General features: G+C 34.9%; 3 protein-coding genes across 4 annotated transcripts; all 3 read right to left on the reverse strand.

The window, feature by feature from the left end:
- Positions 1-14,351: 14,351 nt before the first annotated feature.
- Positions 14,352-15,528, reverse strand: LOC123891315. The gene is made up of 2 exons (XM_045941150.1): positions 15,314-15,528; positions 14,352-14,665 (listed from the first exon to the last, which is right to left on the reverse strand). The coding sequence occupies exons 1-2, from the start codon at positions 15,480-15,482 to the stop codon at positions 14,496-14,498; spliced, it is 339 nt and encodes a 112-aa protein (XP_045797106.1). The 5' UTR covers positions 15,483-15,528; the 3' UTR covers positions 14,352-14,495.
- A 2,376-nt stretch (positions 15,529-17,904) lies between these two features.
- LOC123889459 (40S ribosomal protein S4-3-like) lies at positions 17,905-21,133 on the reverse strand. The gene is made up of 5 exons (XM_045938798.1): positions 20,949-21,133; positions 19,224-19,301; positions 18,945-19,125; positions 18,639-18,736; positions 17,905-18,552 (listed from the first exon to the last, which is right to left on the reverse strand). The coding sequence occupies exons 1-5, from the start codon at positions 20,949-20,951 to the stop codon at positions 18,118-18,120; spliced, it is 795 nt and encodes a 264-aa protein (XP_045794754.1). The 5' UTR covers positions 20,952-21,133; the 3' UTR covers positions 17,905-18,117.
- Positions 21,134-25,033: 3,900 nt separating this feature from the next.
- On the reverse strand, positions 25,034-26,920 carry LOC123890228. Of its 2 annotated transcripts, none has more exons than XM_045939791.1 (2): positions 26,215-26,920; positions 25,034-25,256 (listed from the first exon to the last, which is right to left on the reverse strand). In XM_045939791.1, exons 1-2 carry the CDS (start codon positions 26,753-26,755, stop codon positions 25,204-25,206), a joined length of 594 nt encoding a protein of 197 aa, XP_045795747.1. In that variant the 5' UTR covers positions 26,756-26,920; the 3' UTR covers positions 25,034-25,203. The 2 variants fall into 2 exon arrangements, with proteins under 2 accessions (XP_045795747.1, XP_045795746.1); XM_045939790.1 differs by having other exon boundaries at positions 25,034-25,265.
- Between the last annotated feature and the right edge of the window lie 697 nt (positions 26,921-27,617).

Genomic DNA, 27,617 nt, shown 5'->3' on the forward strand with positions numbered 1-27,617 from the left:
AAGTTCAAACAATAGAGGACTTTGTAAAACAAGTAGAAGCAGGGGATCTGAAACTCCGAGTTCGTGTACTAGAGGTAGGCAAATTTTTTAAATCTGCATGTTGGAAATCAATGGAGGAAATTCTCATAACTATAATGGATTAGAGGTTGAGGATGTCTACTACTACGAATATAATATAATTGTCCCGGGAAAATGAGGACATAAGGTGGATAACACTGAAAAAGGTTGCTAGCATTTCTGCCCCAAAGTAACAAAATATGAATTTGTAGGTAAGAAAATATCATGCTTTCACTTTCAATGTCGGGTATTCAATTCTGCTTTTAGAGAGGTTGATATTGCTATGTAATTGCTTAAATCTTTGTAACTAAGCATGTTGTTTACTGTTGAATATGTCATGTTTCCCTTGATATTTGATTTGATAATATTGTCCTTGTTATACTTCATTTGCTTTTCTATTTATATTCAATACTTGAAAGTATTATTTTTTTAATAATGTTGATATGGACATGTTTACTTACACACTGCGCTGTCCAAATTGTTGAATGTATGATATAAATAAGTGCTTTTGAATTTTGTAGATCGAGTACCAAATATTCAGATTTTTGCTCAAATTTCACATATTTCATGCTTTGAAATTGATATAATCGTCTTTTGCATGGATTTTTGCCTTGTTCAGGTAGATTGTATGTTTGAAATATCAATTGACTAATGGAGATAGCATCACTCATGTATCAAGTAGGTCTGTAGGTGAATCAACTAATGGAGATAGCATCACTCATATAGATTGTGTCTTACCTCAATTATCTTAATTATCTTAATGGACAGATCAAATGTAAGACATCTTTGCATAAGGAAATGTGTTTTAAATGAAGCAGAGTGTCTGATCAGCGCTGGTAACTTCTTATTACCTGCTTTGAAATTTCTCTCTCTCTCTCTCTCTCTCTCTCTCTCTCTCTCTCTCTGTGGTTTTGATCACAACTAAAACTTATATGTAGGATTCAATGAAAGACTACTAGATAGGTACTGAAATGATTCAGTTGGAAATTCCAGAGCTTATGGAAGATGATGTTCAACTTGTAAGTGGAATTGTAAATTATCATATGTTACCTATTTAGTTATCCAGTATTTAATTGGCTTGCACATATGAATGGTCCTATAGTTATCTATTTGTAGTTGGTGATGTTATAATTCCTTGTGATAGTTTCTTATAGTGAGGTTTTGCAAATCTAATATTTTCCTTTTTTGGTTGGATTCTACCATGGAATTAAGTTTTGTCTTTGAGGAAATTAGTAAATGAAAAACTTCTGAATTAGAGGTGATGAATTAGTTTCTGGTATGTGGAATCATATGTTGCAGCATGTGTGTTGACTGTTGAGAGCTTTGACTTATTATTGATTAGGGATTCTAAAACTGAATGTCTATGATAAGGATGTAAGTTGATGGGTGTTCTTGGTAGTATGGGGGAGTACAGAACTATGAAAATTGGAGGAAAGCTTGAAAACATTGATGTGGTGGTGTTAATAGATAGTGGTGCTAGCCATAATTTTATATCACCAAACTTGGCTACTGCGTTGGGCTTGACTGTGAAGCCTGTTACTGAACGGAGAATTAAACTTGGAGATGGTCATAAAGTAGTGAGCAAAGGAGTGTGTGAAGGTATATCATTATTACTGGGAAATATGAAGGTGGTGGTAGATGCTTTGATTTTGGATTTAGGAGGATTGGATGTTGTTTTAGGGGTGGTCTTGGCTGTGTACTTTGGGGAAGGTGTTGATGGATTGGAAGACTCTCACGATGCAATTTTGGCATCAAGGAAAGTCAGTAACTCTGCAAGGCCAAGGAGAAAATCAAAAGAGGCAGAGCTACCTAAATTCTTTCCTTGCTAACAGATTTCATGATGGAGATTGGTGGATGAAATCACTTCATCAAGAGAAGAGCAATGAGGAGAGAATAAATGAAGATCTGAAGTTATTATTGGAAAAATTTGCTGCAGTATTTCAAGATACTATTAAGTTACCACCAATGAGATCTCAAGCACATCAAATTAAACTTTTCCCTGAACAGGGTGCTGTTAATGTGAGACCTTACAGATATCCACACCATCAGAAAGAAGAGATTGAAAGACAAATTAGAGAATTGTTGAAGGCTGGGGTCATCGGGCAAAGTATGAGTGCTTTCTCTAGCCCTGTGATATTGGTAAAGAAGAAGGATAATAGTTGGAGAATGTGTGTGGACTACAGAGCTCTGAACAAAGCTACAGTGCCAGATAAGATTCCTATACCCATTGTTGATGAACTGTTGGACGAATTATTTGGGGATACAATATTTTCTAAAATTGATCTTAAGTCTGGATATCACCAGATTAGGGTACTTGAAAGACATTCATAAGACTGCTTTTAGAACACATAACGGGCATTATGAATACTTAGTAATGCCTTTTGGCTTAATGAATGCACCTGCTACGTTTCAAGCCACTATGAATGATCTGTTTAGGCCCTATTTAAGAAAATTTGTGCTGGTATTTTTTGATGACATTCTAGTTTATAGCAAAACTATGTCTGAACATCTTTTACATTTGGAACAAGTATTGGCTGTGTTGTTAGAAAACTGTTTTGTAGCCAATCAGAAGAAATGTAAATTTGGTGGCCATCATGTGGATTATCTGGGCCACATCATTTCTAGTAAAGGAGTGGTGGTTGATCCAGACAAGGTTAAATGTGTCAGTGAGTGGCCTGTACCAAAAAATGTCAAAGGAGTGAGAGGATTTTTGGGGCTGACTGGTTATTACAGAAAGTTCATTAAGGATTATGGCAAGATAGCCAAACCCTTGACTGAACTAACAAAAAGACAATTTTAATTGGGGACCAGAAGCAGCTAATGCTTTCATTAAATTGAAGCTTATCATGACTACGGCACCTGTATTGGCTTTGCCAAATTTTGAGCTGCCATTTGAGGTGGAATGTGATGCTGCAGGGAGAGGCATAGGAGCTGTGTTGATGCAGCAAAAAAACCTATAGCTTCATAGGAATGTGATGCTGAAGGAAATCTAGCTAAATCAGTTTATTAGAAAGAGCTCATGGCTCTTGTTTTATCATTTCAACATTGGTGACATTATTTATTAGGCAAGAAATTCTTGGTGTTCACTGACCACAAGAGTTTGAAACATTTTTTGCAACAAAGAGTTTCATCTCCTGACCAACAATGTTGGCTTGCCAAACTGTTGGGATATCAATTTGAAGTGTTGTATAAACCTGGACCAGATAACAAAGCTGTTGATGCTTTGTCAAGGTGCCATGGTGAAGAAGAAATGAAAGTCTTGTTGTCATCTTCTCAAAGGTTGGGAGGGCAGATGCCATTGCAGAATTTGACACAAGATGCTGACTTGGATTTGAATGTCTTGGTGTCTTGTCCTCAATGGCTGGAAGGGCAGAAGCTATTGAAGGAAGTGGCACAAGTTGCTCAAATCCAGAAGTTGATCTCTTAGTTGACTGACAATCCTGATAGCAAACCGGGATATGTAGTCCAGCAGGGAATTTTGTTTTACCATGGGAGATTGGTTATTCCTGCAACCTCTCCTTGAAGTAGAAAATAAAATTTGGAAAGGAAAGGTGTTTGTGAGGAAGAACCATAAAGAAGGCAATGAGTCCACATCCCAACATTGCCATAAATCTGAGCCGGGGAATGATCAGTCTCCTAAGAAAAGGAAAGGTAAGTCTATCTCTATTTCTGAAAGTCGTAGTCTGTATCCTGATATAGATGATCCTGTAGCTGTTAGAAAACCTGTTAGATCTTGCACTATACACCCTATGTCCAATTTTATATCATATTCAAATTTGTCTTCATCTTTTTCTGCCTTCACCTCCAAATTGTCTGGTGTAGAGATTCCAAAGAATGTACATTCAAGGACAGGCTGACCACACCTTGTTCACAAAGTTCTCCCCACATGGGAAAGTTGCGGTCTTGATTGTTTATGTTGATGATATCGTTCTTACTGGAGACGATATAGTTGAAATGGCAAAAGTAAAAGAGAAATTAGTATTAGATTTTGAAATCAAGGACTTGGGATCCATGAGATATTTTATTGGTATGGAGGTTGCCCGATCAAAGGATGGTATTGTAGTTTCCCAACAGAAATACACTCTAGATTTATTGAAAGAAACAGGAATGAATGGATGTCGACCAGCAGATACTCCCATGGATCCTAATGCAAAACTTTGGGAAGAAGGTAGTGTTCCTGTTGATACTGTAAGGTACCAAAGATTGGTTGGGAAACTAATTTATTTGTCACACACCAGACCTGACATTGCTTTCTCGGTTTGCTGCAGCCCCTACCAATTCCCAATGCTATATGGGAAGACTTGTCTATTGATTTTATCATAGCGTTGCCCAAATCAAAGGGGTTTGAAGCTGTTCTGGTTGTTGTTGATCGACTATAAAAGTATAGTCATTTTATACTATGATAGGATCAATATTGTATTGCTAACACAAATCACAAAACAACAGACAAATAGGTAAAACTGGTATATTTATTTTAGTAATATAAATAGCTGAAGTTCATATGGGATTCAGCCAACTATTACAGAGATGAAAGAAAAGGAAAAATAACGATAAAGACTGTAACAGGTAGGTAAGGCAATTCGAGAAGCCTTGGATCTCCCAGAGCAGTAACAATACTGGCAAAATATCTGAATGATTATTCCCCATCATAAACTCCATAATTATAGCATCTAAATTCTATTTTCTCTCTCTGCCACTTGGCATAGTCATCCAAAAACCACTGAGTTTGTTGCTATCATTTAGGAGTGATTCCCTCCTCCTTTCTTATTGTGCTTACGTGTATAAACTATGTCATACTTATCAATACCCCCTCCTTCAAAACTCTCCTTGACCTCAAGGAGAAATCCGGGAAACTCTTTCCTCATTTTCTCAACTGACTCCCATGAATTCTCAAATTCTGGTAGCCCTTGCCATTTCACTAAGACTTCCACTTCACCCTGCTCATTCCTCCTAGTATCCATTGCTTCTTCTGGCCCTGGCTCTAACTGCCACTGCCCATTCATACAAGCAGGTAGAGGTTGAGATTCTACATTAGGAGAGATAGCTTTCTTTAATAAAGAAGCATGAAAAACTGGATGTACCCTACTGTCATCAGGTAACTTCAGTTTATAAGCCACAACACCTAACTTCTGCTCTATCTCATAAGGCCCATAATATCTTGGGCTTAGTTTCTGATTAAATCTATTAGCCAACTTCTTTAACTTGTAAGGTTGGATCTTCAAATACACCATATCTCCTACTTGATACTCCACCTCTCTCTTCTATGTTTGTTGGCTTGCGCCCTCATATGACTTGCGCCTTCAATAACTGTTCTTGCATTTCTCTCAACATAACATTCCTTTCTGCTGTAAGCTTGTTAACTTCCTCCACTGAAGAAAGACTCACATCACCTCTTATTAACACTGGTGGTACTCTCCCATACAAAGCCTCAAAGTGAGTTGATTTCAGAGATGCATGATAATTCGTAAGATACCAATATTCTGCCCACGCTAACCATCTAGGTCACTGCTTGGGTTGTCTACCAGTCAAGCATCTTAAATATGTTTCTAGACATCTATTCACTAGTCACTACCTCAATTTGCCCATCCAACTGAGGGTGATAAGCACTGCTATACTTCAATCTTGTACCTGCCTGTTTGAAAACTTCTGCCCAAAATGAATTGGGGAAAACCTTGTCTCTGTCTGAGACAATAGAGCTGGGGAATCCATGAAGTCTCACTATTTCTTTGATAAATAGCTATGCAATATCCTTAGCTGTGTAAGGATGCTTCACTGGCAAGAAATGAGCATATTTGGTTAGCCTATCTACCACTACCATTATGGTGTCAACCCCTTGTACCTTGGTAGCCCACCTATGAAGTCCATAGATGTCGGTCCAAACCTGTTTAGGTACCGGTAAAGGTTGAATCAAACCCCCAGGACTCAGAGTTTGATACTTATTTCTCTGGCACACCTCACAAGCATCCACATATTCCTAAATACTCTTTCTCATACCCTCCCAATACACCACACTAGCAATTTTTTTGTAAGTCCTGAGATAGCCAGAATGTCCTCCGGTGGAAGTATCATGAAATTCATGTAGAATCCAAGCAATTCGTGGTGAATTCTTAGGAATAGCCACTCTGCCTTTATGAAATAGTTTTCCACCTCTTAACTGATAGCCCGGATGACTTAATGGATCACCAATTAAATCCTGAACTAGTATTTTAAGCTTATCATCTTTCTGAATTTCTTCTTCTAATCCTTCCCAAGCTTCACATTGCACCATAGAAATGGTTGAGTACTGCATCTGTCTTGACAATGCATCAGCAACACTGTTTTCTTTTCCAGGTTTGTATTTAACTTCAAAATCAAACCCAATCAACTTGGCTATCCACTTTTGCTGATCCTCCTCCATTGTCTTCTGTTCAGTGATGTGTTTCAGACTCTTTTGATCAGTGTGAACCTAAAAGTGTCTGCCTAACAAATAAGGCCGCCACTTCAGTATAGCTACCACTATGGCCATAAGTTCTCTTTCATATACTGACTTGCCCTGTGCTCTGTCAGAAAGTGTCTGACTCATATAAGCTATTGGTCTACCCTCCTGCATCAACACCGCACCAATTCCCTTCCCAGATGCATCAGTCTCCACCAAGGATATCAAAACCGGACCGAACCGGTCGGTCGGACCGTGAACCGGTCATGAAAACGGTTCGGTTTTGAGCAAAAAACGGATAGGAAGCCGACTGGCAAAAAAACGCGTGAACCGGGGTCGGACCGGCGAACCGGCCGGGCGGTTCAAGCGGTTTTGCAGTTTTTTTTTTGTTTTTTAAAAAAATAGAGCAAAACAACGTCGTTTTAATTTTTTTTTTAAAAAAAAATCTGAAACAAAACAACGACGTCGTAGGAATAGGAAAGATTTTTGGTTTTCATCTATTTTTCATTTGGTTTGAATTATAATTTTTTATTTATTTTGACTTGTGATATTTTATCTTTTTAATGTGTGAAATTATGAAATATTGAGCAATTATTCATATATATTTATTTATATATTAATTAAAATATATATTTAATTAAAAACGGTTCGACCCCGATTGAACCCGGTCCGACCAATTGAACCTTGAACCGGTGAGCTCGCCGGTTCGATGACCGGTCCGGTTCTGACAACCTTGGTCTCCACTATAAACTCTTTGTTAAAATCTGGCATTGCTAGTACTGGGATAGTGGTCATGGACTGCTTCAGCTTGTCAAAGGCCAGTTGAGCTTCTTCACCCCATTTAAAGTTGTCCTTCTTCAGTAACTGAGTTAATGGCCAAGCTATCTTGCTATAATTTTTGACAAACTTCCTATAATATCCAGTTAAGCCTAAGAATCCCCTCAATCTTTTAAGTTCCTTAGGGATAGGTCATCTCAACATATCTTCAATCTTCTTGGGATCAGCTGATACTCCTCTTCCAGAAATTAAATGGCCCAAGTACTCAATTTCTGCTTGACCAAAAGAACACTTCTTTTTTTTGGCAAACAATTTGTGAGTGTGCAGAACTTTAAAAATTTCTTTCAAATGTCTCACATGATCCTCTTTGTTGGCACTATATATTAGAATATCATCAAAAAACACCAAAACAAATTTTCTCAAATAAGGTCTCAACACTTTATTCATCAAGGCTTGGAAGGTTGATGGAGCATTGGTGAGGCCAAAAGGCATAACTAAATACTCATAGTGACCTTCGTGGGTTCTAAAGGCTGTTTTGGCTATATCTTCCTCTTTCAATCTAATTTGGTGGTACCCAAACTTAAGATCCAACTTGGAAAATATGACAGCTCCATTTAATTCATCTAATAATTCATCTATAACTGGTATAGGGAACTTGTTTGGGACAGTTACCTTATTTAAAGCTCGATAGTCAGTGCAAAATCTCCACCCTCCATCTTTCTTTTTCACTAGCAAAACTGGACTGGAGAATGGGCTGGTACTGTGCCTTATGATACCAGCTTGCATCATTTCTTCGACAATCTTCTCTATCTCATTCTTTTGATAATACGGGTACCTATATGGCCTCAAATTAGGAATGTTGGCATCTGGCTTGAGCAGTATAGCATGATCATGCTCTCTAATTGGTGGTAATCCAGAGGGCATGTTAAAAACTGTAGCAAATTCATTAATCACCTTCCCCATTCAGACATATCTCCACCTTCTACTGCTTCTGTTGCATCACCACTGACCGTGTATATAAAATCCCATCCCCTCATCAGACAAATCTTTAATCATTGTTTTCCAAGTTGCTTGATTGTTGCACATAGTTGGATCTCCTAGAATGGTGTATTTTTTTCCGTCTAATTCACACTTCAGACAAAGATTGCTAAAATTAGCTTCTATGTTGCCCAAGCTTGCTAACCAGTCCATACCAAGCACCATTTCTGAACCACTCAGTTCCATAATGAAAAAATGTTGTTTAAATTCAACCCCTTGAATGTTGAATTGTAAACCTTCACACACACCATTGTTTCTCACTTTCTCCCCGTTCCCCACTTCGATGACATAGGTGGGTGTATCAACTACTGGCAATTTCAATTTTTTCACTAATCCAGATGTTATGAAATTACTAGTGGCACCTGAATCAATCAAGGTCCTCACTTGTCTTTCCCCTACTCTCACCCACACTTTGAAGGACTTGTTGGAAGTGAACCCTTCTCTGCTGTGTAATGACAACTGTAGGTTTTTTAACTCCCTTACTGGCTCTTCCTCTCCACTCTCCTCCTCTGCTATCAACTCCTTCTCTTCCTCACTACTCCAATCACATAGCCTCAAACTCATATGTTTGAACTTGCAAGTGTGATCTCTGCCCCATTTATCTCCACACTTGAAACACAGTCCCTTCTTATGCCTTTCTTCCAACTCTGCCGAACTCAACCACTTGCCTTTGAATTTATCTCCACCTACAGCCCCCCTCTTATCACTATCTCTCTTGGCTCCTCCAAAATCACCAGGGTCTCTAAACTTTACTGCACTGCCTCTATCCTTCCATTCCCCCTTCTCCTTTCCTCCAGCTCCTCGTTTCATCAAAGCATCATTTTTTTCCTCCAACAACAGGGAACAATCCATAATTTCTGCTAAGTCTCGACAATCATAGAGCTTCAACTCAGCTTGAATTTCTTCTTTTAACCCATTTAAAAATATGTTATCCAACATCACTCTCTCTTCTCTTCTTACTGGAGCTACCAACGTTTCAAATTGCTCTCTAAACTCCATAACTGTCCCCTTTTGTTTCAGATTCAACAATGGACCAAGTGGGTTTTGAAGAATTCCTGGTTGGAATCTTCTAATCAGCGAGAGTTTAAACTCATCCCAAGTTTGATGTAGTTTGTTCTTCCCACCACACAAACCAATTTAAGGCCTTATCCTCTAAGGCGATCACAGCTGCTTCTAACTTATCACGAACGCGTATTTCATTCAAACGAAAATACCATTCAATACGAACCAACCACCCATAAGCATCATCCCCTTTGAATATCGGGATCTCTAGCTTACGTCGGTGTCCCTGGTACCTGGGAAAACGAGGACGCGATTCTCCCGATACCATGCTACCGTCACTTCTATCATCATCCTCTGTAGGCGACGGTCTCTGACGTGGCCTTCCTTGCCTTTGTCGAGGTCGACTTCGCTCACGTAGTAACAATCGAATCTCATCCAAAGTATTTTTGACATTACCCATCCTCTGTTCTAACGCATCAGCTCTCGCAGCTTCCATTATTGATGATAAAGATCAACAACAACCAAGGCTCTGATACCAAATTGATAGGATCAATATTGTATTGCTAACACAAATCACAAAATAGCATACAAATAGGTAAAACTGGTATATTTATTTTAGTAATATAAATAGCTGAAGTTCATATGGGATTCAGCCAACTATTACAGAGATGAAAGAAAAGGAAAAATAATGATAAAGACTGTAACAGGTAGGTAAGGCAATTTGAGAAGCCTTGGATCTCCCAGAGCAGTAACAATACTGACAAAATATCTGAATGATTATTCCCCATCGTAAACTCCATAATTATAGCATCTAAATTCTATTTTCTCTCTCTGCCACCTGACATAGTCATCCAAAACCCACTGAGTTTGTTGCTATCATTTAGGAGTGATTCCCTCCTCCTTTCTTATTGTGCTTACGTGTATAAACTATGTCATACTTATCATACTATTAAAGCACCCTTATACGGCAAAATCTATGGCTGAATTATTTGTCAAAGAGGTAGTTCGTTTGCATTGTATTCATTCTACAATCATTAGTGACAGAGATCCTTTATTCATAAGTCACTTTTGGAGTGAGTTATTCAAGCTGCAGGGTACAAAACTTAAGATGAGTTCTGCTTATCATCCGGAAACGGATGGGCAAACTGAGGTAATTAATAGATGTTTGAAAAGTTATCTGAGATGCTTTGCTTCTGATCAGCCTAAGTCTTGGGCTTATTGGATTTCGTGGGCAGAATATTGGTATAACACTACGTATCATATATCAATTGATAAATCTCCTTTTGAAGTGGTATATGGTAGATCTCCTCCTAATTTGTTGAGGTTCTTAAGCAATGAAACTAATGTTGCTGCTGTGGCTTTGGAATTAACAGAAAGGGACGAAGCTTTGAATCAATTAAAGACTCAAGTTCAACATAAACTTTTTATCTATATTTGTTGAATATTGATTGGAATTTACATTTCAGTGTTGGTGAATGGGTGTTTTTGAAGCTTCGACCTCATAGGCAACACTCTGTGATCAAAAGAATTAATCAAAAACTGGCTGCAAGATTCTATGGGCCATTTCAGATAGTTGAAAGAGTGGGTGCAGTGAGTGGCTTATAAACTTCAACTACCTGCTAGTTCAAAAATCCATCCGATTTTTCATGTCTCATTATTAAAAAAAAGCTGTGGGTGATTATCCAGTTCAAGGATTCCTAAAGAGCTAGAAATTTCTTTAGAAGAGGATATATACCCTGAGAAGATTTTGGGCTCAAGAATTACCTTGCAAAGTGGCAATGCTGTTCCTCAAAGTTTGATCCAATGGAAAAATAAATCTTTGGAGGAGGTTACATGGGAAGATGATGCGTTTATAGCAGGACAGTTTCCAGATTTTAGCCTTGAGGACAAGGCTCTTTTTGAGACAGGTGGTATTGATAAGGATGTGAGTCTTAATAATAATGTGGGACCTAAAGAATGGAGGGTATATTCGAGAAAACGATGGAAGAATGAGAAAATGAAGGGAAATGAGTAATAGCATGTGCAAGGGTGTAGCATGTGCTTATCAGGTGAGTGAGGTGTGTGAGAAGTGCGTGACAGTAGCGCTATATAATGAGTAGTATGGGAAAGAATAAAGTTAGCCAAGTTTTCTGTTGAGAAAGTGGGGTCATCAATCACTGGTGATTTGGGAGAGTCATTGTACTCTTTTGGGTTTGATAGTGTCACTATCATTCTGTTACCCTTTACATTCCTCATTTACAACTTTCTTTTGTATTCAATTCCAACAAAGTGCAGTTATAATACCATTAATATAACATTCCATTCATCTTTATTCATAAATTCATATACATACCTATCAGTCTATTTCTTTAAATTTAAGGATTTTAAAACTGAATGACTATTTGTTTATGTCCTTACATATACAAAATTACTATGTTCCAAGTTCTGTATGTTAAAATTAAGCCAATCATTGGAATTTACTAACCTGTTTCTTATTTACTTTACACATGGTGCTGCAAGGGTCCTGTGCTAGAACAAGTTGGTTTCTCACTTGGTGTGAAAAAGGCATAGCTGGTCAGACATGATTCAAGGTAAATAAAAGTTGTTGTTAAATTATGTTTAAAAGGGATGAAGATTTGAGCCATTTTCTGCACTGATTTACTTTACACTAAGCAATAAACTAATAATTTGAACAATTTAAGAAGAGAATTAACTTTGTGCAAATAACATGGTTGATAACTAGAATTGACAAGTCTGTTTTAACATTCATAGGTAAGAACAAATTTCATGCCAATGCCTTACAAAGTTCAAACAATAGATGACTTTGTAAAACAAGTAGAGGCAGGGGATATGAAACTCCGAGTTCAAGTACTAGAGGTAGGCAAATTCTTTAATCATCACATCGTATGGTATATAAGTTGTATATCCATATAATTCTTATGTGATTCTGCAACTTATTTATTTTTATTGGAAATGTGTTTCTTGATTTTTCTAGTCTGAAAGAGCTGCTCGGAATGCGAAAGTGTTACAAATGGCTACTAGAGCTGCTCGGAAAGCGACAGTCTGAAATTGCAAGGATGGTTCTTTCTTTGTCTTTTGTGAAGGGGTTATTGGAAGGTCAGTATTAATAAATCTTCCCTCTTCTGCTAGCTGTCTGTTATCTAAGCCTTAATGTTAGAAAGTAAGAGTTGAAGGAACATTATTTGTTATATAAATTATTTCTATTATTTGGATGCCAAATTGCCCGTAAAAAAACATTATGAACTTTACTCATAAATGTAAAAGATGCCTGATGCCTTCGATGGGATATTGATATCAATTGAATTTGATTCCTTGATAATATAAGGAATGGATTAATGGATGCCTTGATAACCCGAAAGGAATCAATGAATATTGTTTGTTATATAAAATAAAAGTTGTTAGTATTTTGGATGTCTCATTGACCGGAAAAAATCATTATGAACTCTTCAATCATAATGTAAAAGTTGCCTGATGCCTTCAATGCGATATTGATATGAATTGAATTTGATTCATTCAAAATATAAGGGATGCATTATTGGATGTCTCGGTGACCCGAAAAGAATCGATGAATATTATTGCCTGTTGCTAATATTTGGATGCCTCGGTGACCGTAAAAAACATTACTAACTCTTTACTCATAATGTAAAAGTTGCTTGATGGCTTCGCTGCGATATTGATATAAATTGAATTTGATTCATTCAAAATATGAGATGGATTATTGGATGCCGCCTCAATGAGCTGAAAGGAATCAATGAATATTATTTGTTATATAAATTGTTGTTAGTAGTTGGATGTCTCTTTGACCTTAAAGAAACATTATGAAATCCTCACTCATAATTTAAAAGTTGCTTGTTGCCTTCAATGCGATGTTGATATGAATTGAATTTGACCCGAAGGGAAGGATTATTGGATGCCTCAATGACCTGAAACGAATCACGAATATTATTTATTCCATAAAATGTTGTTAGTATTTGGCTACCTCATTGACCCTAATGAAACATTATGAACACTTTCTTCATAATGTAAAAGTTGTTTGATGCCTTCGATGTGGTATTGATATGAATTGAATTTTATTTATTCATAAAATAAGGATGGATTTGAATTTTCGCCTTGAGATGGGTTATTGGATGCCTCGATGACCCGAAATGAAGCATGAGTATTATATATTATATATTCCATAAAAAATTTTTAGTATTTGGATGTCTCGTTGACCTTAAAGAAACATTATGAAACTTTCTTCACAATATAAAAGTTGTATGTTGCTCTTCAATGCGATACTGATATGAATTGAATTTTATTCATTCATAATATAAAAGATGGATTTGTTGAGATATCATGACCCTAAATGCAATTATAGAATGTTTCAAGTATTCGGATGCTTCGATGACTCATGGATATTATTTGTTTTAAAAATGTTTCAAGTTTTTGGATGCTTCGACGACACTAAAGGAAGCATTGTCAATTTACTTATAATTTAAAGGTTGCCCGATATGAATTTAATTCTATTCATTCATAATAGAAGGGATGAATTTGTTGTGATTTAATGACCCTGAATGCAAATATAGACTGAGAGTTGCCGCTGCAAGATGGAATATGGGATGCCTCGATAACCCAAACTGAATTATGGATATGATTTGTTCTATAAATGTGTCAAGTGTTTGGATGCTTTGATGACCCTAAAAAAAAACATTGTGAACACGACACTCATAATATGCTGGTTTGAACAGATTGTTATTCTTCCGTGATATGCTGTTTAATATAAAATGTTGCCAAATAACGACTATTGCGGCGATATTGTTGCATACCGGAATTTTAACAAACTGCTTTTTTACGCGATATGCAATTGACAACATTGCAAACTAACCACAACTTTATCCATTTCATGATTTATGTCATTTGGATTATTGATCAAAATACTTAATGCAGTTTTATTGATCACTTAGTATTGTGGAAATGCAATGAATTTTTTTCCAGTTCATGATGATGGTCTCAGATGTTTGAAACTTGAAAGTTATGGAAACAAAACAAAAAACTCAAATATAGATTACTATCAGATTCTGTGTTTAAAGGAGAATCAAATTTGTACTCTGCTCATTCACTTTCACTTCCTATGGTAACAAAACTATTGACATGATAGAAATTGAGGTATGAAGGAATGAATTGAGATACAAATTTTGAGTTCCCATTTTGCTGAAGATAAAAAAAATCATGTTGGCCTGAAACAAATCATCCAATAAGAAGGCTTAATGATCTTTTTCTTCTTGCAAGCAATTTGAGGAGATGATGATTCAATCATTTTCCACATCACTTGAATATCTGCATATTCTCTACAAGACTCCATGTCTTTATAAAGACTAACAAGTCCATTTCTGTGTCCTGTATTTAATCAAGGCCATAAGTAAACAAAATGGATCAATGACAAAACATATACAAGTTAATCAATTTAGGCTATGTTGGAATAAACAACTTAATTAAGTGCTTATATAAAAGTTATTTCCATAACAAAAGATAAATGACTACAACAAAACTGCTCTCGAGCGTCGGCACATACTAGACTCTAAATGTCAAAAAAAGGACGCTACAAGGTTATTAGCGTCAATTTAGAGTCTGTGTCGTGGTGGACGCTAAAAGTGTCCAAGCTAAGTAAGTGCTTTATATAAAAGTCATTTTTATAACAAAAGACTGCTATGGAGCTTTGGCCCAAAGCAGACTCTAAATGCCAAAAAACGGACGCTGTAACGTTGTTAGCGTCGATTTAGAATGGGAATAAAAGTTATTTCTATAACAAAAGATAATAATAATTGTTTTTATATAAGCTTTAAGCAGTTTTCATAAGCTATAGTGGAGGAATCGTGGGAATAATTGTTATGGATAGGAAATAAGGTGTTTTTATAAGCTCTTCCAAATAGTCTTGCAAGTGTTTTAAGTCAATCGAGACAATTCTTACTTATATAGTTAAATTTTGGTAATAACACACCAATATATCTCTATGCATACATATTTCATAAGCAGCTTGTTACTTACCTTGAGATTTGAATCTGAAATTTGAATTCATTTTACTAAGGATACTCTTAAAAGGGTGGATAGTAAGGCTCTTGAAACACCTCCAGCCCTTCCAGTTTCTCATTTGTTTCAGAGCAGATATCTTTCTATTCCTTGGTGGCTCCTTTTTATATAAGGAACAATGAATCATACCCTTCAAAAAAATATTTAATATATGACTTATAGCAAAACAACAAAATGAATACTGCCACTGCACAAAGCAATAAAGAAGAAGACAATGCCATTTGTGTACTTTTTTTATATCCTCCCATTTTGCAAAAAAATATATATTCAAGATATTTACTTTAATATTTTATTTTATTCAAACAAAAGTTGAATGATATTATTGTAGGAGGTAGCTAGTGTAAAAATTTGAAATGATTTATATAAGGAGGTGCTGGGTTTCAAGTGTGAGTGGTTAAATCTCACATCGACTATGTATGGAAGAATGTTGGATTTACAAGAGAGGTGACCCATTAACCTAATGCGTTAAGGTTTTGAGTGGCGATGTGACATCTCTCTTTCTTGTGATCCTGGAGCATCTCTCTTTTTTATATGCTCCCATTTTGCAAAAAATGATATATTCAAGATATTTGCTTGAATTTTTTATTTTATTCAAACAAAAGTTGAATGATATTTTGGTAGGAGCTAGTGTAAAAATTTGAAATGATTTATATAAGCAATCGTTGGGTTTCAAGTCTGAGTGGTTAAGTCTCACATCGACTATGTATGGAAGAATATTGGATTTATAAGATAGGTGACTCATTAACCTAATGCCTTATTGGGTCGAGATGCGGCGTCTCTATTTCTTGTGGTCCTGGAGCATTGGGCCCATTGTTTCTTCCGAGCTCCCCTAGACTTCCCAACAAGTGGTATTAGAGTCGTGGTTCTGCTTGGTGGGGTAATGCCTTAAAGTTTTAGGTGGAGATGTGGTGTCTCCCTCTCTTATAGTCCTGGAGCATTGACCCCCGAACTCCCCGAACAGGAGTAAAAATATATTCAATCCTTAAATTTCATATGTTAATTTTATTTTTATATTTGATACCGTCATACAAATTAAATTTATGACATAGTATTAGTCCAATTTAGGAATAATGAGTAAGAGGGGATATTTATTTGGATTTTTCTTTTTTTGTTAAATATTATTTGGATTTTTCTTTTCCTACATATTCTTCACACGAATATTCTCAATACGATTCATTCATTTATAATGTTAGTATTGTGGTGTGGACCCCTTGTATAGCGGTTGGTTGGTTTATCTTTCAGTGCATTTGTGTTTGTATTAGCACTTCTCTAGTATAGTTTAATGCACTAAAATAAAGATTTATTATGGCATGTAAGAAATTTATTATCGAGTCTTTTAATATTGAAAGCCAATGTGTTTTGATTTGACGAAGGCTTTGGATTCTGTTTCAATCACTTTCTGAGGTTAAAATGTCGTTTATGTGAGTGCATTTTAAAAGCTAGACTAGACTAGACTGGGACATTTTGGTGAATAATCACGGTTCATATTTTTGTAATTTTATTATAATGAAAATCTACTTTAGTAGCTTCTTAGCAATAATATGACTTTCTTGTAAAAAGAAGTTGAAATTATATAATTTTAACAAGTGTGGTAAATAATAGAGGAATAAAAGTTGATGTTTGATATTATAAACAAACACAAATTAGCTTCAAAATTATTTTACGAAAGAAAACATATTTTTCTAATCTTAAGAAACCAATATTTTTTTTATTTTATAAACTAAACAAACCTTAAAGAGAGGTTGAGGAGTGCTCCATAATATGGAGTCCATATTTTTTATAAGTTTTCATGTATCTAGGCGAATCATATAAAATAAATACTAATTAAAATAAATAATTTTGAAGCCGGAAAAAACTTGGACGAATGATTGAAATGCAGATAGAATGGAAAGTTGGAAAGAAGTGTTGACCAAATGTTTCTCTCTTCACGCGTATGCCTTTTTTTTTTTTTTTTTTTTTTTACTTTCACCACCAGTTGAATCTTGTTTGAGGGTCAGTTCTAGCATCAAGTGGTTCTAGCCTCCTCCCAATCGTAGTTGTGGGGAATCGAACCGCGATCCTCCCTACCAAGTTCAATGTCAATCACCACTGAACCAACGATTGGTCTTCACGCGTATGCCTTTACAAGTGCTTAAGTGCTATAAGTGACATTCATTTTATTATGAACCCTAATTGGTTGAATGTCTGTTCGATTAGTGGTTATTTGATAAAGATTAAGCAAAACATTTTAGCAAGAGAAGCACAAAAGCTTGCTGACACAGATGATTGACCATTCCGAGAGTGCATACAAAGGCGGTGTGCTGTGCCTTTACGGTTAAGACATTGAATGTATCAGCATGGACTTTGGGGCGTTACAGTTTGCAACCAGGACAGAAACTTCAATAGTTAAAATTTTGATTCAGAATTACTTTTGATCTGGTTCACATATTTGATTCAATCCCTTCACATTCAAGGCTATTCATAAGACACACAGTATCCTTCAAGTTGTATGAAGACAGCGACCAGAACACCCACCAACACAAATTGAAGAGACTAAGCTTTCTCTTATATGATAGTCAAATCATAAATTTATACTGTAATTCAATTCTAATACAACTGGAAGACAAAATTGAGAACAAAAAATGTCATCCAACATAGATTTTCAAACAAATTGAACTCACATCAAGTCATGTTCAAAATTGTGATTCAAACAATCTAGCCGCGAAACAGTCTCATAAACAATCTAAATGGCTAAATTACCAAACAATATAAAGTATTAAAATTTAAGCAGCTGCCACTTGTTGAGAAGCAATCCGCTTCCTAGCCTCCTCAATGACAGTCAATTTAATACCCTTGCCTTTGGGTAGAGACACCCATGGTTTTGTACCTTTGCCAATGGTGAAGACATTACTCAACCGGGTTGCAAACTCATTACCAGCGGAATCCTGGACGTGAATGGTCTCAAAGGTTCCTTTGTGTTTTTCCCTGTTCTTGATGACACCAACACGACCTCTATTCCTCCCTCCAGTCACCATAACAACATTCCCCACATCAAATTTGATGAAATCAGTTATCTTGTTAAGTTCCAAGTCAAGTTTGATTGTGTCATTAGCCTTAATTAGGGGGTCAGGATATCGGATGGTGCGCCCATCATAGGTGTTCAAATAAGGTATCCCTTTCTGTCCAAACTGAACAGATCGCACTTTGCAGAGCTTAAACTGCAAAAAAAAAAAAAAAAAAAAAACATTATGAAACAATTTATCTTTGAGTACAAATTAGAGATATTGTGAAGGATTAGACTGACCTTTGCCTCATCATCCCTTACAGAGTGAAGACGGAATCGACCCTTTGTGTCATACAGGAGACGGAAATTTTCATTTGTCTTGGGAATAGACACAACATCTAGAAGTGGTAACAGAATTAGATTAGAACAAGATAATCTCTAACGATAATTTAGAATCACATACCTAGTTACTTATATTGTCTAAATACTAACATTGTCAAACTGAAAAAACACTGGAAAATTGCATTCATTGTTCAATTAGTCAAAGTAAAAGTTGACGATAAAAAATTATAAATTTCATGTGTCATTTAAGTCTAATGATCATACCCATAAAACCAGCAGGATATGTCTTATCAGTCCTAACTTTGCCATCAACAAGAACATGACGTTGCATTAAGATGGCAATTACTTCTCTATATGTCAGAGCATATTTTAGTCTGTTTCGGAGGATAAGGATCAAAGGCAGGCACTCCCTTGATTTGTGAGGTCCAGATGATGGCTTTGGTGCCTGTACAACAAAAAATTTAATGCATGAGTTCAAATGGAAAATTAAGATGAAAAATAAATTATTATTAGCAACACAAAGCCTAGGAACGATGTTCGTACAAAGGCGCCACCAAGCTTATCAAGCATCCAATGTTTCGGAGCATTGAGCCTCTTCAAATGTTTCTTCAACCCTCTTGCCTGAAATACACGAGAAAATCTATAATTAGTTTATGATGAAAAAATTCAAGATATTCTACATCCTATATAAAATGCCAAATAAACAAAATAGAAGATATCCAAAATCAGGCCAATGAAAGCATGCCACATAAGAATCCAACTCCAAATTCACCAAACCGGTATGAGCCAGAAAGGCAGGTCAAGTCTGTGATAGACATAACACTCTTTAACCAAGAAAACTAAACAACTGATTTGAGGGATTGTAATGAACCAAAGAACGACTATATAAATTACCTAGTACATCTAAAAAAAATTCCAAAGGTTACAAAGGAAATAATCCTACATTATGAATCTCTGTACATTTTTATTATACAAAATTAAAATAAAACTTGGGTGAGCCGGTTAGCAGATATCGAATTTTTAGGATTAAAACTAGTAAACGCGGTATTAATTTTTCAAAGATTATCAATGGCCAAGAGAAAAACAAAAATAACTGATGATTCAAGTTTTACTTAGAAGAACATTGAAAAACTGAACTCAGTTCCAAATGAATATTAAAATTTCAAACATTATCGATGGTCGGGACAAAAACAAAAATAACTGATTCAAGCTTTACTTAGAAGTAGAAGTGTAGAACATTGAAACACTGAATTCATTTCCAAATGAATAAGAAAGAGTCTATTAGACATGAATCATAAAGACTACCAAACAAAATCCACATGGGTTGCCTACTTGCCTTAGTGGTGAAGGTAGGGTTGTCAATTTGCATCCGGTGGAGCGGATCCCCGCGGGGATTGCCCCGTTCGGAGCTACGAAAACAAAGATTTTATCCCTGTGGGGATGGGGATGGAGGCAAAAATAACGTCATACTACTCTCATAATTTGATCGAAAAATATAAATTTTTTGTTAATATTTGATATCCGTGGATCTCCGCGGGAACCGTGGGGATCTATGGGGATGGAGACAAATATTCCCCCGTGGGGACGGGGATGGAGGCAAAATCTCCCCCGCATGCACTTTGGGGCGGGGAACGGGGAAGCTTCCCCGCACATTCCCTGCGCCGTTGACATCCCTAGATGAAGGCTTGAGACCTTTGAGTTTGCTCCTCTCGAGGTCTCAGGTTCAAATCCTCCTGGTGCCACTTCATGCTCCTCCAAAGCTCTAACTTTATATGGGCACCCCCGCAAGTGGACGGCAGGATTGGTGTTAATCCAATCCAAAATTCAAAAACCAAACCAAAATTCACAGCATAATAATCCTAACATGAAACCTTAAGCCCAGACTAAACATGATCCAATCAATCAATATGTTTATGAAAGGCAAATATGAATCAAAATTAAAAACATTAAATCAATTTCTAATCCAAAATGTCTACAATTAATCTCTATAGTCAGAAAATGGAATGAGATTCTCAGCAGGAATTGTGTGAAGCAGTAATCAATCTTATTGCATAATTTACAATTGCATTAACACATACAACATTACGCACAATTACATATATATTGATCATTAGATAATTAAAATCAAGCAGAACAAATAACCTAAGCATATGAAATGAAATCACATAATGCGATTAGAAAAAATACAATAAAAATTCAAATATTAGGCACCAGAAATAACAAAATGAAATGCAGTAAGAAATAAAATAAATTAGGTTGAACACTAACCATTTTGGTGTTTTGTCAGATGTGATGACAAGGATGCTGCGCCTGTTTCTCCCTGCGTGCGTGTGTGCGAGTTCTGTGATATGGTGAAAGAGAGAACTTAAAACCCTAGTTGAAGTGAATATATATACGATACGAATACGAATACGAAATTCTTCTCCATTTCACTGTCGACGTAGCAAGTTTGAGGATTTCTGGGCCGGGCCTCGAAGGAGTTGTTATTTGCACCTTATATTTACTAATAAACTTTCACGCGTTTTTCTTTTACTAAAATAAAAATAATACTAACAAACAAATTATTTTGCACAATGAACGGTATAAAGTGTAGATCAACTCAAAAGTAAGTATTTTTAATATATCGTATTCACAGGGATTAGTGCGATATTAACTGTCGATCCACAATAACCATGATTTTAAGTAAGGGTTTTTGAATGATTTTGATTTCGGAACATAAAAAGTGTGATATAAAATTTGTTAGAAATTCAGAGAAAAGAAATTGTTGGGATTAAACTTTATTAACTCATTCACATATATCACTCAACTAATGATATATATGTTTCATTTACCAATCAATATTATAACGTATCACTCATCGAACGTATTCGTGTCCGGAATAGGCCGTGAAATCTATCGTACCTATTAACTTTCGATATCTCGAATCGTTAATCGATATAATAGCATTAAGCTTTAATACTTTAAGTAAATATTAAACTATCTTTTTAGTCAAAAAAAAAAAGTAAATATTAAACTCAAAATCTATGTCTAAACTTTGAAGTTTAATAAGTGATTATCCTAGATCTTTGATTCAAATAACATATGTCTATATCATCCAAATCTTTGAAATAAACAAGTAAACAAGGATATTACTAACATTGATTGATGAATAAAACATATATAGCAAAGTTAAGATGAGTACATGATCTTAAATTAATTACATCTAATCCCAACAAAGAAAGATTTAGCTATGCATAGCCATGATCAACTAACAAGAGTGGAGAAATGAAAGAGGAAAGAACATAGCACTTGATTTCTCAAGTTGTGATGGATCCACCTTCAAAACCTCTATGAAACCCTAGAACTAGTGTAATATCTCGTGTAAGCTTTGTAAAAAGTGGTTGATGTCTTTAAAACACAATCTGACGGCTATTTATAGACTTTCTGCAATTACATGTTCGCTGAGCGAACAAAGTAGTCGCTGAGCGACCGAGTTACTTCACAGAAGGGTTTGCTGACACGTGCCTTTTAATTGCCTTACTCAGCACTTGCTCGCTGAAGCTCTCTACCATACCAGAATTTACTGACTTTGCTCGCTACAGCTCGCTGAAGCTCGTTGAGCGACCATTACTTGATTTTGCTCGCTACTGCTCGCCATGGAGCCTTTATGCACTGACTTGATTCGCTGCAGCTCGCTGCTGCTCGCTGAGCGAAGACTTCAAAACCTTAATTTTCTTATTCTTGTTCAGCAAAACCTATCAAAATGATTGGGATTTGAATGTACTTGACATATTCTAGCAAAAACAATATTTACAACCAAAGGGATAATTTTTCATGGATTTCTTTTCAAAATAAGTCAATAAGTGCTTAATTTTCCCAATGGGGTGAAACGATGACACGGAGGATGACCTCATCACGCCATCACTACCCTAGTCTAATCGCAAAGGATTTTAAAGAAAGAGGAACAAGTTTTAGTGGCGGAAGAAAGAAGAAGGGTTTAGCGGCAGAGAAAATACCATTGGATAAATAAGTCACATCATTTAAGAGGAATTAAACTTCATTTTTAAAACCAACAATAAATTGGTCTAATTGGGAATAGTTTTCCACTCCTTAAGTAGGGTGGTCAGAGATTTATCTGCAATTTTTGCATATAGAGAAAATTATAGAAAATCATATGAAGGATTTAACAATTTTTTTTTACTTTTACCACCAGTTTAATCTGGTTCGGAAGTCAGTTCTACCATTAAGTGGTTCCAGCTCCTCCCGATCGTAGTTGCGGGGATCGAACTGTGGTCCTTCCTACCAAGTTCAGCGCCAATCACCACGAACCAACTAACGATTGGTCATTTAATATATTTCTTGTGTGTTGTTAGAAACTACACAGGGATCAAAGGTGAAGATTTAATTCATAAGGTTTTTAGAATTTAATACGAGGGAAAACTCCTTAATATCTATCTATCTATTTATTTATATAACACAACTACTTCTGCCTAATAGAATAACAAACTCTTACAGATTTCTAACTACTGATTTACTCCATTTAACCGGGGACGGAGCTAGAAGGGGGACCAGCAGAGGCCACGGTCCCCCCTAAACTTTTTCAATTTTTTTTTATATTAATATGTTATTATATTATTGGTTTAATTTCATTTTTAGTCCTCTTATTTTATTAAACTTATGAAAATAGTCCACCGTTTAGGCTCTATTTATACATTTGTTAACTTGATCTCAACAGATGTTTTCTCTCTTAAAAATGTTTTTTTTTACTAAAAAAATTTGATTTATTACCCCCGAATATTAAATTTAATTACAAAATATCTCTTTTGAGACTAAAATTCACATTTTTTACACAAAAAATTGCATTTTTTATGGCAAAACACACGAGTTGAGATAAAAAATTACACTAAATGTAAAAATGGAGGGGGGAAAAAGTTCAACTTAAAAAAAAAAATCCATAAAACAAAGATTTGCATTATTAACTTTGAATTTATCTTACAATTTCTTTCATATGTTATGCTTTTAAAATTTAATTTTTTTTATTAGATTATATTTTTAAATTCGGTCTCCCCTAAACTTAATTCTGGCTCCGTCGTTGCATTTAACATAAGGTTGAGAAAGGGGCCACACTTGGCAGACCAGGATTTCCTACTGCAGAGATTGCATGCAGTTTTATGGTGTATTGAATCTCATCCATCGACTTCAAATAGGACCGTTCAGATCATAAGCTCAATTTTGTATATAATTATAGGATCTACAACATGTTGATTTATCAAAAATTGTTATTAGGAATACGTGAACAGACAAATTCACTAACCGTTGGTTAGTGTAACAAGTAGTACTCCTGAATAAGGATGACAAAATTATCTGTATCTGCGGGTATCCACGAATAAAATCCGCCACGGGCACGAAGTGGATAGCTTAATGGATATCCACGGATAAAATAAATTGATATTTCAACTACCCGTTACTTAATGGATACAAGTGCGAATTTAATGGTACCCGCGTCCGTGGATATTCGTATCCGTTAATAAATTAAGAAAATTACTTAAATATTCTTATTTATTCAATATAAAAGAGGTTTTTTTTTTACAATAAAAGAGTCTTTTACATTCGGTAAACTTTGTGATGAACTTTTTTTGGTTAGAAATGTATGTATATTATTTATTTGAAGAGAAATATATGATATTATGGTAAAAAGATTATATCCTAAACAATAAGTTTAGGAAAAAAGGAGGTAAATGAACGTTGTGACTTTTGTTGTTAAATTGAAAGTAAAATTATGAATATTATTATGAGTTAATATTTTTTTACTTCATTAAAAGAAGTTGAAGAAATTTTTTAGGTGATTAGAAAAAATATATTTTTTAAAATTTTATTTTATCCATAGATATCTTTAAATATTCGCGGATACCTTAAAATTCGCGGACTATCCGCTTAGTGGATATTCACACGGATATGAATATCATATTTATCCAAGTGAGCGAACACGGTTTTGAGTTTTAATTTATTTTCTCTCTCTTAGATGTTTGCTCTCTCACCTGGAGACTACTGCCTACATTCAATGGTAAAAGATGTTGAGATACAATTTAGAAAATTGTATGTACAAATAACATAACTTTGAAAATATAGATGCTAAATTAAAAAGTATCTACCAACAAAATGAAGATGAAAAAACTTTATCAGGTACTTGACTGGCCGGAAAATAGTTCAGTTTTCAAAAGTAATAAATTTTTTTTAATGACTTAATTGTTATTGTTATGGTAATTTTTTTTACACAAATTTAAATTTTTGACCTCCAATTCCTTTAATCCTTACTTCAACTAGTTTAACTGGTTGAGTCACTAATGTTACACTTTTCAAAAACCAATAACTGATTTAGACCAAAGTCCAAAGATTACTAATTTTGATTATGGCAGACATAACATAAAGAGTACAAACTGAGGCATAATACAAAAGTTCACCCCAAAAATAACATCTGTAGAAAAGGACTGAAAAAATAAAATACATGATACATTGCAAAAGAATCCCATTTTGATGTGTCTGCTTAGTCACGAACAAGAGAGTTAATCAAAATAGTCGCCTCATCTGCTGTAGGAGCTGCATCATCTGGCCCAAAAAATGCAGTGTACGTCAATCAAATAAATAAAATAAATTAACTCTCATCAAAGTCCTCGATAAAAAATGCGGTCATAGTTTAACTGATTTGAGCTAAAGATTAAAAAATGTGGAACGTTATTCAATTTCAGTCAAAAAATTTGGTAGACATAATATAAAGAGTCCAAACACTTATTCATCATTAAGATGAATTTTCTAGCCACTGCACTTCTTGATAACAAAAAAAATCCAAAAAATATAGTTAATTACTCCCTCCGGTCCTTTTTATAAGGAACACTTAGGGCAAAAAATTTGGTCCTTTTTATAAGAAACTTTGACCAATTTTCAAATGTTTTAAATGTTCAATTTCACTTATGTCCTTATTTATTATGAAAGAGAATTTAAAAATAAGTAAATTAGTTGAATAAAGAGTAATTAAATAAGGGTATATATGGAATAAATTTAAATTTATAAGAGTATTAAATGAAAATAATTATGTTAAATGTGATTCCTTGGTCTGTGTGATTTTTTCAAATTGTTCCTTATAAAAAGGACCGGAGGGAGTAGTAAGCTTTGGTCCAAATCAGTTAGTGAAAAATGGTTTAGCTTTGGTCCAAATCAGTTTTCAATAGCTCAATTAACAATTAATATTAGAAGATTCAAATTTAAAATAAGGAAATTAAAATGCTAAATAGTGCCTAATATGAAAACTTTTTCTCGGAAGTTGTGCATTCAATACCTTAACACATAAAACGAACAAATTTTTTTTAGGTGGAACTATCAAGATCCTACCAAATATCAACTGAACTATACTTACACGAGTTAATTAATAAATATCTTAAAAAATAAAAATAGAAAATATTTTCGCAAAGTAAACGAAACTAAAATGCTACTATAGTAATTAATCTAGTATAAGACTTTGCAAAGTGACCCTTAATTTTTTAGTTTTTGTTGATTTTACCTGGGATAGAAGTAGGTAAATGAGATACAATGTCATGAATAAGGCCTCCACCGCCACTGCTGCCACCATTAGCTTCAGTCTGATCTGTCTTCAATCTCTTAATCTTTTCACCACCTTTGATTTCCTCATCATCTTCCTTCTCTTTGTTCTCAGTTTTCACCACACCTTCTTCAGATTCATTTCTATGAAAGAAGTTAGAAACAAGATTACTTATGACCCCTTTTTCTCCACCATTGTTACCAATCTCTTCCTCTTTCTCAAACACCTCATTTCCACTTTCATCTTCAGTAGTAACTTTCCCTGTTCTTGGACTCAAAGGAGTCATAAAATTCGAGATAAAGTTGCTAATTACACCTCCACCTCCACTTGAACTGTCTTTTGCTTCTTCTATATCAAGACCTTTCTGTTTCACTTTTTCAGCCTTTTCTGTTGAGACAAACCCTTCTTCATTTTCTTCATTATATTTTCTTTTGGATCCCTCTTCTGGATTATGATTTGGTGGAGGAAACAAACTACGAACTTCTGTAACACCGTCTTCCATAGTTCTTTTTATGTGGCTTGCTTTGTGAATCTTGTTTCTCTCTAACTAAAGAGATAATCACCATATATAGAAAACTATTAATAATAGTTTAATGCCGTCCTGTTTCTATTATAATTTTTGTCTTAGTCCAATTTATAGATATAGATATGATATATGAGTTTTAGATTGTTGTGAGATATGATATATGATTCAATGAATATAAAATGTAAAAATTATTTTATATTTGGTCTTGTTAACGGGTGTCTCGCGGAACACTCTTAAAACATTTCATTTAAAGAAATATTTTATTCAAAAAATTAAATATTACTTTCTCCGGTCTTATTTATAAGCAAAAATCAATAAAAAATTGGTCTCAAATATAAGTAAAAGTGCCAAAATCAACTTTATTTAATGCTATTCTTCCCAACTTACCCCCATTAATTATTCAACTTTTTCACATGATTGTAGAGTTCAAATACAATTGTAAGGTCATTTTAGGAATTTTAATAGAATTTTTTTCCATAAAATCAAAACAAAATAGTAACTTTTTAATAAGTGTGCAAATTAGTATATTTGCTTATAAAAGAGGCAAATATATAGACCGGAGAGAGTATAATTTTCAATACGTTGAATTTACATGTTTCCACAAAAATTATATAATTTTTTTTAATATCTTAAAAAATGTCAGGGGCACTTGTTACCATTTGCCTTAAATAAAATGAAGTATTATTGATAAATTAGTGAAAACCAAACTTCACATACCGTTGGGCTTAGGCCCTCTTTGATATAAAAAAAAACTTTACATACCGTTATCGGTCATTTATTTTGGATAGAAGTTGATGTTTGATTCCCGATTACAATGTCCGGTCCAACAATTTCATCA

The sequence above is a fragment of the Trifolium pratense genome, linkage group LG6, assembly GCF_020283565.1.
Source record: "Trifolium pratense cultivar HEN17-A07 linkage group LG6, ARS_RC_1.1, whole genome shotgun sequence".
Taxonomy (NCBI): domain Eukaryota; kingdom Viridiplantae; phylum Streptophyta; class Magnoliopsida; order Fabales; family Fabaceae; genus Trifolium; species Trifolium pratense.